The sequence below is a fragment of the Lontra canadensis genome, unplaced genomic scaffold, assembly GCF_010015895.1.
Source record: "Lontra canadensis isolate GAN:19392208 unplaced genomic scaffold, GSC_riverotter_1.0 scaffold26, whole genome shotgun sequence".
NCBI lineage: Eukaryota > Metazoa > Chordata > Mammalia > Carnivora > Mustelidae > Lontra > Lontra canadensis.
The window spans coordinates 18,396,285-18,413,070 of record NW_022631020.1 but is presented as its reverse complement, the minus strand read 5'-3'; the positions used below and the strand labels follow the sequence as shown (position 1 = coordinate 18,413,070).

The 16,786-nt window shown below is 42.9% G+C and overlaps 1 protein-coding gene across 2 annotated transcripts in view; it reads left to right on the top strand.

The window, feature by feature from the left end:
* The window catches only part of SLAIN1 (SLAIN motif family member 1), a 57,803-nt gene that overhangs the window by 29,362 nt on the left and 11,655 nt on the right, over window positions 1-16,786 (top strand). Inside the window, exons 3-5 of one of the 2 annotated variants that reach the window (XM_032864188.1) lie at window positions 11,533-11,682; window positions 12,813-12,962; window positions 15,268-15,609. In XM_032864188.1, coding sequence (XP_032720079.1) covers window positions 11,533-11,682; window positions 12,813-12,962; window positions 15,268-15,609 — 642 coding nt within the window. The remainder of the gene's footprint in view (window positions 1-11,532; window positions 11,683-12,812; window positions 12,963-15,267; window positions 15,610-16,786) is intronic. The other variant, XM_032864187.1, reaches the window with a different exon arrangement.

Here is a 16,786-nt window from a genome sequence, read left to right as displayed (position 1 = left end):
GATTCCTGTTTTAGACCTTCGTATATATTTTAATATTCTTCCATGTGCAGGCATTAAATTAATTAATTTTGGGGGATTGGTGGTGAGGGAGAGGGAGAGAATCTTAGGCTCCATGTAGAGCCTGACACAGGGCTCGATCTCATGAACCTGGGATCATGACCTGAGCCGAAATTAAGAGTTGGGTCTTTAACTGAGCCATCCAGGCACCCCGGTATGCAGGCATTTTAATAAAATCATGCAGCCATTACTTTTAGGGCCAAGAAAATAGTTTTTTCCTTATCTAAGTTCTTAATTATATATGCTTACTTTCTACTGCTTCTCAAGACTAATGGGTCAGAGGCCTTTTCTCCCATGGGACTATAAGCACATGTGTTGTGTCCCTTATTGAAAGAAGAGTATTTTAGCCCAGGAGATACTGAAGAGGAAGAAATATCCAAATTCTGTTTCCATTACTCTTTGTATTCAGGAGCGCACAGGGCTTTCTAGTAGCTTGTGGGGCTCGCATTTCCTCACACTGGACATGGTCAAGGGCAGGGAGGTTCTAACCGGTGATCTAGTCTATCCTTTCAGAAGAGGAAACACTGTTTTCAGACATGAGATAATCAAGCCTGTTTCTTGTAGAACTGGACTGCAGCGCCTTCCTCGACTTACCTTGTTACAGCCATGTGGAGCTTGGGAGTCACTCTGGCTGGCAGTCATGGCTTGACGGTGGCTGTCGTCCAAATTAGGAGCAGCTGTCTAGAATCTGCATGACAACATCGCATCATTGGCAGATGATTAGGTCACTCTTTTCCCTTGTTCTTTTCAGGTTAAATTAGGACTTTCACAAAGGCTGACTTCTCACATTTTGTGACTATTTTCACTGTCTTTTTGTTAGATTAAAGCCACAGTCATTCAGTCTAAGGAAAAATGGGGTCTATAAAAGAACATGCCTTTGAAGAGTAATTACTGCTGAAGTCAGATGTGTTTTTTAATCTTCCCTGTTAATTGGAGATGGGAAGTCTGATCATTTGTGCAGTTGCCGACAGAGCTCGCTCCGGGGATGGGCAACACTGAATTTGGTCCATGTGTGCTTGGAGCTGGCAGCTTTTCTTTTGTTTTGACCAGTGATGAAGTAAAAACATGCTAGCTGACAGTTCAGAGAATATCCCCTTTCCAACCCTCATTTTTCAGTTCTTAGACCATTGTCCTGGTTAGAAAAGACCCACAGAGCAGAGCAGTGGGAAGAGCGTTTGGCAGTCCCAAGACTGGTTAAGGTCTGAGAAATAGAAAAAGTCCAATGGTTACGTGGTGATGACTGGACAGTTGAACCAGCATGTCTTACTTTACTACTAAAACCTAGAAAACGTTTGACGCATTAAATTCAAGATTAAGAATAATTATAAAAGTCAAATCCCTATGGAATAAATGTGGTTAAATAATACTCCTTCAGGGTGAAATTTTATAACTCATTCAAGTAGTAAACATTTATAAATGTTTATCTGCCAGTCATTGCAGGCAGATAAATGTTATCTGCTAGTCATTGCATGTCTACAATCCCTTAGTTTCTTTTAAACCTCATACATTTTAAAACTTAATCCTAATTAATTAACTCTAGGTATTATTTGTAGGGGTAAATGACCTCTTTTATTGATGTTTCTTAAAGATGGTGTGTAAGTCATGTTTTTGTAACTTGTTACATTTTGAATACAACTGCAAGTTTGAATATTGAGTATTACAGTGTTCTGGGGCTATATGTTTATATAAATATATATTTAAACACATAAAATGTATATTAGCATGTAACACACATTTATGAACATAAGTATGTGTTAACATGTAACAAACACAGGTACATATATGGACATGTAACAAGTATACTAATGGGTACAACTAACTTATCCTGAATAAATGTTCACTAAGGATAGCAATTAGGGCAGGAGATTTACTAGTTGCATAGCCTTTCTTCTTATGTGAATATACTGGCAAATGCATAACAGTTGAATCTCCTATACTTTGTGACTGTCTGGGAGAGAGTGCTGAGAACACCTGGTACCGAGAAGTAGTAGGCCTTCCCAGTCCCCGTGTGCATATTCATTAGGTCATGGAGAGTGGTGGAGAGATTAATGCTGCTCAAGTCTACCCAATAAAAGTAAGGGATCAGATAAGCTGCAAGCCATATGTTCCTGCCCCAGGGGGTTTGCTCAAGCTGGGGCCAAGTCCTCGATGCTTGCTTAATGGGAATGTAGAGCCCCTTAAGAAGACTTGTATTTCAGTCTGGGCAGTCTGTTTATAAGAGTGAACCCAGTAAAATGCTATCTTTACCTACGTTCCCTAATTCCTTTAAGTTTAGCACAAATATTCGAGCACATCAATATGCAAGCATTTCTATAGGCTCTGGCCTCTAGGTATGGACAAACATAATGTGATCACCTGGGGAGTTTATAACCGAGAGGCTGGTTCGTGAAAGTACAGTCTTCTTGCCCTGGTGTTGTGTGGATTTAGGTCAAAATGCTGTGGTCTAGATAAAACTTCCTGCCAACCTAAGAGAATAACAGGTACTAAAAGATGTGGTATCCCCCATCCCTTCCCTGATCTGAGACCACTCTGTTGCTAGTGTGAGTGGAAGACCACGTATGGAATCCCTCCAGTTGTTTGGCTTAGTACTGAGGCCTGCCCACCTGTTGTGTGAAGAAGGAATGCAAGCTGAGGATTGAACATTTATCTCCCCTTTCTTCCTCGGGCCTTATTTTCCAGGACTCGGTGGTAAAGAACACCATTATTTAAGTGTCAGAGACATGACTTTAGAAGCCTGTGGTTTTGAAGAAACCATATTTCTTAAAATGTGGCATCTGGGACATATGTTTCCTCTGAGATGAGACTTTGGATACATAAGCGAGCACTGTTGACCTACCCTGATCAAACTGTGGGATGTTCAAGGTTTAGTACTTTGCCTCTGACTGAACTGGGGAAAGACTGAGTCTGAAAAATTGTCTAGATAAGAAGATATGATGTAGAAAGTGTGCCCTTCGTTTTGAGAAGACAGGTTAAAATGCCTTGAGAATTCGGAGTTAAGGAGCAGAATATTTTTAAACTCTCCTTTCTCCTAGTTAGCTTCTAGAACATTCCCCCTCTGGATTTAGAGTATGGTTTTCCTCCAGCTAGCTGTAACTTTTCCGTAGGCTTCTTTAAAAAAAAAAAAAATGCATTATAGTTTGTGAACACATGCCACAAACTGCAAACTTTTTTCCTATGCTTGCCACAGCCCTACTTACTATTAAATGTCCCAGAAACATGCCTTGTCACATGGGAATTCTGCAAACACCAAGATGTTACATGACTTGCTCTGTAGGAGAGCCAGTATATGGCAGGGTGAGATTGGAATTCTGGTATCTGGATTCTTGGGCCAATCTCCTTATAATCTTTCGTTGGTCTTTAATAAGTTATGAAAAATTGCAGTAAAGAAGTACACCGTTGGCTGTCATTGCAATATCCCAACACACCTGAAATACCCTTATAATGCAGTTCTAATCCTGTGTGTTCTCCAGAGTGAGTATTATAGAACTGATGTGTGTTAGCCCAGGGGTTGGCCAACTGTGGCCATATCTGGCCTTCAGCCTGTTCTCGTATGGCCTGTGAGATAGGAATGCTGCTCGTGTTTTCAAATACTTGGAAAAAATAAAAATTTATGACCCATAATTTTTATGAAATTCAACTCTCAGTGTATACAAATAAAGTTATATTGGAGCATGTCACATTCCTCTATGTGTAGCCTCTGGCTGCCATATCGCTGTGCTGCAGAATATGAAGTAGTTGCAAGGGAGACTGAATGGCTAGCAGAGCCTAAAATGACGACTAGCTGGCCCTTTACAGGAAGCGTCGGCCTACCCTTGTGTTAGCCTGTTGCTGTGATCTCTGATTTTCACCGGCATTGAATACAGCCGTCTAGCCCTTCATTTAACTCCCTTTACCAAGATCTTACCAAAGACCTCTAAAATTTCCCAGTGGCAGATGACCTTGCAGTCAGTAGGGTACAGTAGTCAACCATCTAAACAGAAACACCTTTAAGTGACGTTTTAGACTCACCCCTTGTTTCAGACCCCCCTGGGCCATCTCTTGGACTTCTCCAGTGGGGGCCAGGCCATTTCTACTACGCTGCTTCTGTATTCCAGCCTCTGCCTGTGAGCACGTTTATTGCCCTTCTAGTTTACAGATCAAGGAGGCCATTACTGCGTTCTCTGTGTTCTCACTAGCTCTGCCTCCCAGTTGCGGGGGAGGAAATATCCCTCCTTTTTCCCCTGAGGCTGTTCGTTCCACCTTTGCTCTCTGTTCCATTCCTCCTGATGTCCAGGACCTCAGTCAGTGCATCCCCTTTTCTGTGGACTCTTGTTTTCTCCACTGTTTGTTTTATTCTCATTCTATTAATATGCTGGTCTTTTCCCTTATCCTAAAACTCTCCTCCCTTGAATTTCATGCTCTGCAAACTACAACCCTGTTTCTTCCTATTTTTATGGCCAGATCTCTCTAGAAAGAGTTATTTTTTTCTTCCTCATCTTCTATCTGCTTGACCTTGTAACACAGATTTCGGCTTTAGCTCCTCTGTTGAATCTGCTCCCCTCAGTGACCCAGTTGTCTAGCGAGTTGCTGTTTCTTAATCTTTATCCTGTGGGACCTCTCTGCAGTAATTCCCATACTAACTGCTCTTTCCAGGTTGCAGTCACTCATTACCTTTAGTGTTTTGGGGCTCTACCGATCCTTGAACTCCTGAATTCTCTCAGTGACCTTTCTTGGTCTCTGTTACTGAGTCTCCCTTTATCCACTCGTAAATGTTCCTAAGTCCTTTCGTTATGTACGTTCCCCATGGGTGATTTCATCTCTGCCTGTGGCTTCATCTAACACCTGCTTGTTCATGTGCCCCAAATTCTTCCTCTCTAGCTTCTTTCCTGAACTCTCAACTCCTACATCACCGGCACGTAGGCACGTCCTGTAACTGTCTCAGACAGCTCATCTCTCCTCTCGTGAAGCGTGCGTATCTCACATTGCCCGTCTTAGTGTCTTCGAAACCATGGCGTTAGCTGTGGCCGCTTCCTTTCCTCCACTCCCTGTATTCATTAGGGTACCGGTGACTTCTCTTCAGTTCAGCTGTGGCTTAGTTAACATGGTTCTCATCGAACGTTCTGCTGATCCATCCTGCTACCTTGTGACGTCCCACCAGCTCTGCTGTGAAGCCTCCTAACTGGTCTTCCCGTCATCACTCTCTGCCCGTATGGTCCATCTTCTAAGTGACGATTTATGTTCTCTTCATAAAGCGCATATCTGACTATGCCCCTCTGCTTCTCAGAACATGAATTGAATATTAAAGCGCATCCTCCTAAGGGCAGTAAGAAGCTGCTGGCCCCAGCTCTCCTCCCTCGAGCCTGTGCCTCAGTCCGAACCACATTCGCCATTCCTTGGCCGTGCTTTTTGTCTTTGTCTTTTGTCTTGCTTCCCTGGCTTCACAGAAGTTATTTCTGCCTGGAATGGCATTGTACCCTGCAGGATAAACCCCTCAATCTTCAAGAGCCATGTTGAACATAAAGTCTTCTGGTGAAGTCTTTGGACTCCCTCAGAAAGTGAGTCACCATCTTTGCTGTGTGAGTGTACCTCACAGTGCCTTTGTTCCACTTACTCTGTCACGTCACGTGCGTATCTGACTGGCCTGCCTTCTGCACTAGCTGGTCTTCAGAAATTGGAGTGGGGGGGGAGGTGAGCAATCATCCTATTTTATCCATCTCCATATCGGCAGCATCTGGTACGTTAGAGACCCATGGTGCGGGCCTGCTCAGATGAATAGAGAAATTAATTTAATTTTATTTTTTAAAGATTTTATTTATCTGTTTGACAGACCGAGATCACAAGTAGGCAGAGACGCAGGCAGAGAGAGGGGAGGAAGCAGGCTCCCCGCTGAGCAGAGAGCCCGATGCGGGGCTCGATCCCAGGACCCTGGGTTCATGACCCGAGCCGAAGGCAGAGGCCTTAACCCACTGAGCCACCCAGGCACCCCGAGAAATAAATTTTTAAAAGCCGGTGGTAGCAACGGGGCCAGATTTCTCAGAACAACTGTGGAACAGGGAGATAACCATGTCCTGTGTGTGTCTTTGAAAGATATTTGCATCATTGCTGGAGACTGACCTTTCATGTTTTTGGGTTTTGGTTCTTTTAATATTTGTGGATAAATTTGAATGAAGGAATGACTCTGGAGGTGCTCTGTAAATATCGGGTGTCTGCGGCATTCTGGAGAACTTCATGTTTTTTGTTTTTTTAAATTTTTGGCTCAGAGGTAAGTACACAGGGTCTTGCCTGTGAAGATTCCAGTAAGAGTTGGCCAGTCTCTCAAGGAAGATCCTGGGTTAGGCAATGAGGGAGGAGAATATAAATTGGGGTAGCTGAGAGGAGCCATGAGCAAGGAGATACAAACTTATGACTTACTTAGAAAGCAGTTCTGTGAATTTTAATACAACAGATCGGAAATGTGTTTTTAATGAGTTTTCATCAGACTTACTAAGAACTGAAGAAGTAAAAGAAGTCCTATAGGAAGTAGAAGAAGTCCTATAGGGCTGCTCTAGACTGATTTCTTCACACTTTCTGGGATCATTCTGGCCTTCTAGGCGATGACCCTGGATCTCCTGCTTCGCGTGAGAGAGAAGAGGATGTGGCGGGTTAGACTGAGCCACCGTCCTACAAGCTTGATTCTGCCTTTACCCTCTTCCTCTGAGGGGTGAAAGGGTAGAAGTAGGAAAGATGAGGGCTTGTTTCGTAGAAAAACCTCCTCCCGTATCCTAGTGTGTTCCTGCTGCTGTAACAAAGTACCACAGAGGAGGTGGCTTATAAATGGCAGTGGTTTAGTGGCTCACAGTTCTGGGAGCTGGCGGGGTCCAGGCTCGGGCTTGGAGGGCCGTCTGCCGGGCTGCGCACTTCTTGTGCCCTCGCGTGTGGAAAGGGCTTGGGAGCTCCGTGGGGCGCCTTCTGTAAGGCACTCGTCCAGTTTACCAGGGTTTAATCCTCTGGACGTAAGCTTCTTCCAGAGGCCCCACCTGTAATGCCTTCCTCTTTGGGGGTTAGCATGTCACCACGCATTTTGGGGGACACAGACGTTCAGACCACAGGCCCTGATTAGAAATGCTGCTACACCGTTAGAAGCCAGCAGAAGAAGTAAGAGCGCTGCCCTTCAGGACTGACTGCTTCACCTAACTCAGAGGCTACACTGTTGGAAGTAGGATTGATAGGAATTCCACGAAACGCTCTCTTAGCTGTTGGTGAGCCGTTTCTTTGACTGTAGGAAGTGGTAGCATTTCAAGAATTTGAGGAAGCTGTGTTGCCTTCTTGCATGGTTCCCTGCCAACTCGTGCTCTCGGCACAACCCTTCACCTTAACTGTGCCACGCAGCGTTGCAGGAATGAGCTCATCGTGAGACCGCGACCCCTGTTTGATCTTGATGTGTCAGTGACCCAGTCATAGCGCCTAGCCATCAGTGATTTAAAATCACTTAGCTGGACACCAGAAGTTCACACGAACGTAAACACAAAGTTCAACAACTTAGTAGTTATTAGGAAGTATTAAAAAATTGTGCTCCCTATAGGTGTATTTCTTCATGGAGTCTCTAGCTGGGCTGAAAGGTCGAAACTAACTTTTCTCTTCAAAGATACTGTGTATATTGAATTATAGTTAACAAGTTTAAAAAGTTGAGCAGAATCATTTAGAGGTTAAGGTAGGAATGGTAGAATGGTTTGAAATAAGGAAATCTTAGGAAACTCGGCTTCGACTGTTTACTCTATGCCAGATGGCGTGTTAGGTGCCGAATGGCTCTCCGTAGGGAGAAGAAAGTGTGAGAAGGATTGTTCCTGGAAAGTATTCTAGCCCTGCCTTACTGTTGAGCTCTTAGCTTCATGGAGCACCAGTCTTTTGAGGGTTGTCACTGAGCTCATTAGATCAGTTATACCTTTTCCTTTTATATAAATGAAGTCATATTCTTTCTTAAATTTGATTTTGATTCTATGCAGAGACCTTTATATTCAACAAAAATTTGAATATTTACTGTGTTTGCTATGAATCTAGGTAAGATATGGAAGGAATGTCCTTGTTGCTGGGTACTTTTTTATTAATACTTTTCTGTGTAGACACTTAAATTTAGATTCTTTTTTAAACCTATCCTGTCCTTTGTGAATTTGCTGTATATCATCACTGGACCATTTATCAAATTAAACTTTCTCTTGGGGGGTGTATTATACTGAATGATGTACAAAAATAACTTTACAGATTTGTAATTTATTTTTTAAGTCTGGCAACTTTAGAGATGTACAAAAATAATTGACCGTTAGACACTATTTTGGCAGAAAGATGAGGGACCAGTCTGTACATTAGTACTTTATCAGATTTATTTCAGTAGAAGATGCTTTTTAGAGGAGGGAGGCACCGTAGAAGGTTTTGCTGTCCGAGGGTGTTAGCAAGGAAGCCGGAAACGCTAGAGGTGGGCAGCAGGGCCCAGTGGCGGGGAAGGGTCCTGGCGAGATGAACCTGTGTGCCTTCCAGGTCCCGTGTGCTGTGAAGAGCCACTGCGGTACTTTAATGGAGGAAAGAAATACAGTTTCAGTAGTATCTGACAGATGCAGTTGTGGTTGTGAGTTCAGAGCATGCTGGCAGGGGGCAGGCTGGTGGAGGCAGTGGTGGTGGTGGTGGGGCAGTGATGGCAGGGGGATGGGGTGGTGAGGGGCAGGCTGGCGCGGGCAGTGGTGGTGAGGGGTAGGCTGGTGGGGGTAGTGGCGGCAGCCACAGGCTGGCTGAGGAGTAGATGGGTGTGCATCTGGTGCAGGGTGGCGAGCATCTCGATCCAGAAGTTGCAGTAGGGTGGGAGAGCATGCGGAAAATAGTGTCCCAGGAGGCAGTCCAACTTAAGGTGTTTGGGAATGAAAACCTTCAGTGCGTCCCGGTGTTTGGGCCCAGCTCTGCCCTTCGAGAGTTGGAATAGAACCAAAAATTAGGAGTCCATGCCACCTTCAAGTTTGAAAAGCACAGGTAGCACTTTGTAGTTGGAGCATAAGGAAACATAACTGCCGTTCAGAACGTTATTAGCGATTATCTCCTATAACAGCATTGTCTTATTCCATTTTTAGGGTCATTGCAACCATCACTGAGCCTCTCAAATAACTTACCATCCTCATATGAAAAGTCCATTAAATTGATTGAAAAAGATAAAATGGCCCTGTAGAAGGTTCTTTTGTTTTATGCTCTGATGCTTCTTGGGGGCACCTTACTGGCTCCCTCAGTAGAGCATGTGACTCTATGAGTTCAAGCGCCACACTGGGGTGTAGAGTTTTTCTCAAAAAACAAACAAGCAAACATAAAAATGCGTCCTGTTATCATTCATGTAATCCTTCGGCTGCATAGTGAAGAATAACTAGGATGTAATGGCTTCCGCTCCTTTCCCCCTTCTCCAGCTCCGCCACAGCCTCGGGCACTGTTCTAACGTTGTTGTTTTGTTAGCTTGCCCCCATGGTAATTCTCCTCCCTCTTCTTAAAACCCTCCCTGCCAAGGACAATGTAGAGCATTCTTTCTTGCAATAGATGCTAATTGTGTTCTTAGTGGGGATCTTGCTGTCAGAGCCACAATCACTGTGCCATTGTGCCAGGAGGCTGGGGCACAGTAGTTACTGTGCCGAGCAGTGAATGCTGTTTACTTGGGATGCGTTGTCGCCTGCATCTGTGGGTGAGAACACGCAGTTACTGTAATTTGCCTGGCAAGTGATCAAACATCATCTGTTAAGCAAGTTAGCCATCACAAAGAGCTATTGATTTTCTTCTTAAATATAGAATTTTAATGAGAAACTTGGAGTCCTAGAGATTGAAGGTGTGAGAGCGGCTACCTCTCGTATTAACCCCCTTCTTTCAGGGTATTTGGAGATGAGGTTCACGTATCTCGAAGTTAAGCGACTGGGAATGCTGGCTCCACGGGTCTCCGCTCTGGCGTAGTGACATATCGGGGAAGTGAGGTGACTGGTGTGAGTTAGGGACGAGTCTTCTCCGCAGTGGCCCCTTCCAGACACTCGCGAGTTCCAAAAGTGGGGCCACTGGGGATGCAGTTTTTTCGCTTAGCTCGTTCACCTACAGAGGAAATGATTTTGTTTTACATAGTTGTTGGAATAGGATGGTACTTAAATCAAGAACTCTTGCTGAAATAAGAGGAAACGTTTTGCTCTTTTAAATCACCTTGGTGGTGGTTCGCAAGGATGTTAAGAATCCCAGTTTGGGAGCCGATTATTTTCTTGATCCCCACATCCCGCAGTTTCTCTCTCTCCACCCCACTGCCCATCTGTGAACCCTTTTCAGCTGTCTGTGCATTAGCAGTGCTGCTAGAAGTGGTCTGGGGCATGCCTGTCACAGCAGTCCTCTGTACACTTGCTTCTCCAGGTTTTGTCCCATTCCCAGCAAATACAAACCCAGTTATTGCTTTAAGTGAAGTTTAACCTCATCTGTATTTCTTGGGTGTTCCCTCCTGTCCTGCTTATTAGTACATGTTGAAATGATTGCTTTTCAGAAAACAGATGTTCCTAGCACAGTAATTTGCATCCCTTGAAGGGAGAGTATGTGACGTTTGTTGCTACTTAGGTTTTTACAATTTGAGGTCTTTTTCATGATCCCTAGGACTTAGGAATAGCAGGGGCTGGCAGTCTGGGAGAAGGGAAATAAATAGGCCAGGTGAAATGATGTAGGAATTAAATCATTTGCCCACTATAGGTAATACTCCTTTTTGTTCCTTATTTTAAAGTATTGATGTAATAGTATATATCATCCTATCTTTAATGTTACATAAGTAACATGTGTTCCACATAACTGGGAAAATATTTTTTATAAAAAAATAAACAGCAAATCACCAGCTGATCTCTTCACCTGCCATCAGTAATAGCTGTCATTAAATTTTCTAGCCTTCTGTGATTTTTGTATTGTTTTTCCCTAAGTCTTGTTTTGGACTCATGGCAGCCATTCGTCCTGTTAGGTTTGTCCTGTAAGCCAAGAGCAGGTTTCCATAAAAATTTTTTGACCAACATTTTCTGATACTAAATGGGCTGGGAATTAATCTTAGGAACAAAAAAATATAGGACATATATAGTTAATATAAACACTCCCCACAATTTCTAATTTTGACCTTTTTAAGACACTGACCTTTTATATATACTACAAAACACTTAAATCCTTGTGCAGAAATACAGAGTAGAAAAAAACATTTCTAAGGTAGAAATTCAAAACAAGTTTTCATTATTACACAGGTATATTGTCTTTAATCAAGCTGATTACTAATTCTTAAGTGAAGGGATCCATAGGAATTCATAAATGGCCTATGCTTACATATTTCTGCCTTAATAAATGGAAGTCATTTAAGATATCTTTATGAAAAGTTGCTTTGTCTTTTAATATATATATATATATATTTTTTTAACCTCTTCCCTTTCTCCCTCTGACAAATCAACATCTGCTTCCGGATAGCTAACTGCTGCTGTTTATTTTCTGCTTCTGTGACAGCGAGCCGATGGCGGAATCCCTTCTCTTCAAAGGTCTCACTGGCTTTTCCTTACAGTCCTGTTGCAAGACTCAGCCCTTATAGCAATGGCATTAATACTCCCAGCTTCTCTAAAACCTCAAATAAAGCAATACTAACACCTGAAAGAACAGGTAATCTTTCAACTTCTTGACTAGCTGCTTGCCTTGTCAGTCCGTAAGAACAGCATAAATATCCTCTTCCCTGGACCGTGGAGGGCGATCTTGTGCTGGACGGTGTGTGCTGCACACTTTGGGTACAGAGAGGAGCCCAGCAATCCGTGTTTTAGCACCAGTAACGTGCTCTCCGTTGTGTGTCGTAGGCAGTTTTCCCTCGTTAGCAAAGACCTATGTGTCTGGTGACGTTCCTGAATGCCTAACGTGCTTTTAACATTCAGTGTTGAACACAAGTCAGGTATTTTGTTAGGAGTCAGGAAGATAAGGCTTTTGTGTCTTTGGTTTTTTTTTAATTTTATTTTTCTGATAACTTTTTTTTTTTTTCTTTAATGAAGCCAGGGCTACACAGAAAAAATAGCCACAGTACCTTTTTGTGAGATGACGTTCTCTTCTTTTCCTTATTTGTGTCCGCACTGGTGTGATTCCATTCCTACAGCTTTTCTCCCTTTGGGTCCTTTCTTCCTTTGTTCTCTTACCCAAGTTGTTGCTTTTTTTACTTTTGTGGGTGACTACAAGTCTCCTGTGACTGCTGTGCTCCTTCCTTTATTAAGGTTTTGTGTATGCTTCTGTGTATATATGTGGGTCTTTTCTGTGTGATATTTGTATTCAGAGGATGGCTTGTACCTGTTTGAGAAAAATTTATTTGATTATAATTTAAAAATCAGTTACTACTAGAGATAAGCATATCTGATTATTAATTGAAAGCAAACATGGATATGTATTATATAATGCCTTTAGATCTATACTTACCTAATAGGATGCGGATTTCAGCATTGGTGATAGATGTTTATTTTCTAATTTTAACGCAGTCTACCCTCTTAACAGTTTTTTCTTGGTGTATAGTACAGAGTGATTTTTTTTTTTAACTGTGAAAATTGAATTTGTAAAAACAAATTGTTTTGTTTTTGTGAATTATGGACATGTGAAAGGTATGCATATTGTCTCCCTGTTAAATAGTGATAGGTTGGTCATTTTTGGGTGACACGAAACGAGAGAAAAAGTTGCTGACTTGATACAGGAATTGTCAAGCATGATGTAGACATCCGTTCTCCAGGCTAAATAATAAACCTGTTTGCTTTGGGTTTTAGGTCACAGCTCCAGGGGCTCCCCTCTCAGCCCCCAGTCCTCTATAGACAGTGAGCTGAGTACTTCGGAATTGGAAGATGATTCTATCTCCATGGGATATAAGTTACAGGATCTCACGGACGTTCAGATCATGGCTCGTCTCCAAGAAGAGAGTACGTTCTTTTTGAATTAGAAAACTTCTTGAACTAGAGGCTTCTGCTTGGAATGTAAGCAGGCAGGGGAGGCTCAGGCATTTCTCCTCAGGCAATGGGTAAACATTAGATGCTTTTTCTCATACCACCCCACCTTGGACGTGGGCCAGTTAGTGCTTCTCAGGCTCTCATGGGCATTGGAGGGTGTTAGGATGTAAAAATGTATTCTATATAAAGACATTAATCAGAATGCATTAATATAAAGACATTGTGGTGTAGCTGCTATGGAAACTGTCTGTTTCTTAAAAAAACCGAGCACGCAATTTCTATAGGCCCCGGCAAATTGTAGTCTTGGGCACGTATCCCAGAACAGCAGAAATTTGTGTTCGCACAAATAGCTGTCCATGTTTGTGGTGCTTCATGTGTAATAGCCCCGAACTGGTGTGACCCCAGATGCCCTCCGGGTGGTGCATGATTCATGAAGCTGCGGCGCCCCGTACCCTGGAGTGGCACCGTGCACTCCGCAGCAGGAAGGGGCAGGCTGCTGGTGCCAGCGGCATCTTGGATGACGCTCTGAGGAATGATGCTGAGCGAAAAAGGATGATTTCAGACTGCATAATTCCATTTCTATAACATCTTAGAATGAGAAAATTTTAAAAATGGAGGACAGATTAGTGGTTGATGGCATTTACAGACAGGATGTGGCATCTTGGGGGAGGTGAATGCGATGAAAGGGCAGCACGAGGGATATTTGTGTTTTGCGAGTTTTTGGAGCTGTTCGATATTCTGACCCTGGTGGTAGATATTTGATCCTATAGGTGATAAAATATAGAGGACTTAATACTTCCATGTACTGAGTAAAACTGGGAATATCTAAAAAAAAAAGTTGGGTTTATATCACAATATCCCGGGTGTCATATTATTCTGTAATTTTGCAGAATGCGACTGTTGGGGGAAGCTGGGCAGACTGCACAAGCAGTCTCTTTGTTAGTTCTTTGAACTGCATGTAAGGGTATAGTTATCTTAATATAAGCTCAATTAAAATGCATTAATAAACTTCTCGGGATAAATAATGATCGAAGAGAAGATAATTAGAAATGGGACAGTTTATCACTGGTTCTGCAGTAAAGTTAACCTGTCATCTAGGAGTGAACTACGGCAAGGGTATTTATTATAAAGGCATCAAGAGGCACAGTGAGCTGTCGAGCACTGGATGGGGCTAGGCGTGTTCTGGAGTTATCTTTTCAGGTCAGCATAAAGTAGAAACAGCCAACTATCCTTTCATTGAAGCATGACCATTTCCTGCTTTCAGAATTAGTCAAGGCTATTATGAGATACAGTGTAATGATTATGGAGAGTTTCAGAAAATACATTTTGAGGGGCAAAGAGATGGTTTTATGTTACCATTCAGTAGTAGTAAGATAACAGCAACTTATTCTGAAAACATATGGCTAAACGATTAACGTCACTTCCTGCTTTTAAGAAATTGTGGTATTGGTAATAAGGTGAATAACTAGAAACTTCCAGTTTGACTATTTTTTTTAATTTATTTTTTTTATTTTTTTTAAAGATTTTATTTATTTATTTGACAGACAGAGATCACAAGTAGGCAGAGAAGCAGGCAGAGAGAGATAGGAGGAAGCAGACTCTCTGCTGAGCAGAGAGCCCGATGCGGGGCTCCATCCCAGGACCTAGGATCATGACCTGAGCCGAAGGCAGAGGCCTTAACCCACTGAGCCACCCAGGCGCCCCAGTTTGACTATTTTTAGATGGTTGTCCTTTCGGATGACCCAAAACTATTGAAGTGTCAGTACGCTTTGAAAAAGATAGTAATAAGTAGGACAGAGAAGCGACCTTGTAAGAAAATATTTTGTAGCCTGGGTTTTGAACTTTGCTTTGACTTTGGAAAGCTGGGGCTAGGGACAGGAGGAGTTCCTCCCTGGTAGGAGATGTGATTATTTATATTGTCTAACCCATAACACACTATTCATAATGATGATGTGTAGCTTTTCCTAAGTATCTCTCCAGATTTCAGAAGGGATCATTTGGGGAAATTGACAGACACTGACTGATGAACTGTGGCAGTATATCTGGTCTTCTCTGGAATTGGGGCGGTCTTTTTGCAGAACAGAACTGTATAATATTGGACATCTGTTTGGTGGGTAAATGTGTCGGTTTTCTTGGGATTTAATAAACCATGAGCAGGATAATGGCTCTTAATTTGAGTTGTTTACCTGGCACACATTTTCTTCAGATACTTCATTGCCATTTAATTTTTGCTAGGTTGAATTGTCTCCATAGGTAATACTGTTTCTTGTTGTCCCAGGTCTCAGGCAAGATTACGCTTCCACATCAGCATCTGTGTCCAGACATAGCTCCAGTGTGTCACTGAGTTCAGGAAAAAAAGGGACGTGTAGCGATCAAGAGTATGACCGCTTCAGTCTGGAGGACGAGGAAGAATTTGATCATTTGCCACCACCGCAGCCTCGTCTTCCAAGATGTTCACCTTTCCAAAGAGGCATTCCCCACTCACAGACTTTCTCCAGCATTCGGGAGTGTAGGAGGAGCCCCAGTTCCCAGTATTTTCCTTCAAGTAATTACCAGCAGCAACAGTATTACTCACCTCAAGCCCAAACTCCAGATCAGCAACCAAATCGGACCAGTGGAGGTAGGTTATATGTGCCCTTTGGACTTTAATGTGCTTTGAGCTTTATGTGTAGTAGGAAATGGCTTTTAGGTCAATGTAAATAATTAGTAAATGTTTCCCAAACTTACGAAGTAAGTCTTTAGGACCTTATCAGTTTGGTCTAAGTTAAAATCTAAAACTGACCAGCGTCTGATGACGTGTCCCAGATTTACAGACTTAGGGCTCCAAAAAAACACCATGATGTGGCCACCACAGAATGGGTAATGCGTGGGGGGCATCTTTGTGCAGTTTCTCTTTCAGGGCAAGATGGGCAGGGGCTGCTGGTGGAGTTTACAGTGGAGTCCCTTGGAGGCCTCCACGCCGAGCCGTGGCTCCTTATCTGTCCCACCAGCTGAGTCTCCGGCGTGTTCCCAGCACGGAGTGAGGAATGGGAACTGTACACGGTGATGCTCATGTGCATCCAGATCAAGGACGAGTCTGGGTGTGTCTCTCCCTCAGACGTCTAGAAGTGGGGTCTGTGCAGCAGGAGGGGTAAGGAGGCTGATACTTGGCTTGCTCACCGGAAGTTGGTCTGCCCCAGTGTCAACATGGCTGGCAGAGCACATGTCCTCTCCTGTACTTTTTCTTTTCTCCCACTTCGCCATTTGTCTTCCAGGACTTAAAGTCCTTGACCTTCAACAAACTGTAGGGAGAACAGTCATGTCCTCTTCTAAGCCTGGTATGCTTTTCCAGTAATGACCAGCCAGACTTCATCCCCGGGTCCCATGCAACATGGAGAAATAAACCAGATAGAGAATTATAATTATAGCTTCTAATTATTATATAGCACCATTTCTGGGCCCAGGAGTGATTAAACAGCTTACTTCAAAGTACTGCAAGGCCAAATACAGATCGTATTTGTGATTACCCGTTACCTTTTTTTTTTTAGTTTTCACCTTTTCTTCTTCTGTACTTATACCTTTCATGCTAACTGAAAGATCATTTGAAAATATTGAACATTTAGTCATAATTTCCATTTGAGAACCTTTAGATTCCAGATTTAAAAGAAAAATGGGCAGCCATGTCATGTCATAGTAACTCAACTTACTCAAGCTCATAATATTAGAAAAAGCAATGTGTTTCATGTGCTTAATGAAAGTCAGCCTCATTTTAAAATTGAGGAAAAACGCCCTAAGAATTGTTGCTCTAAAGGTTGTCA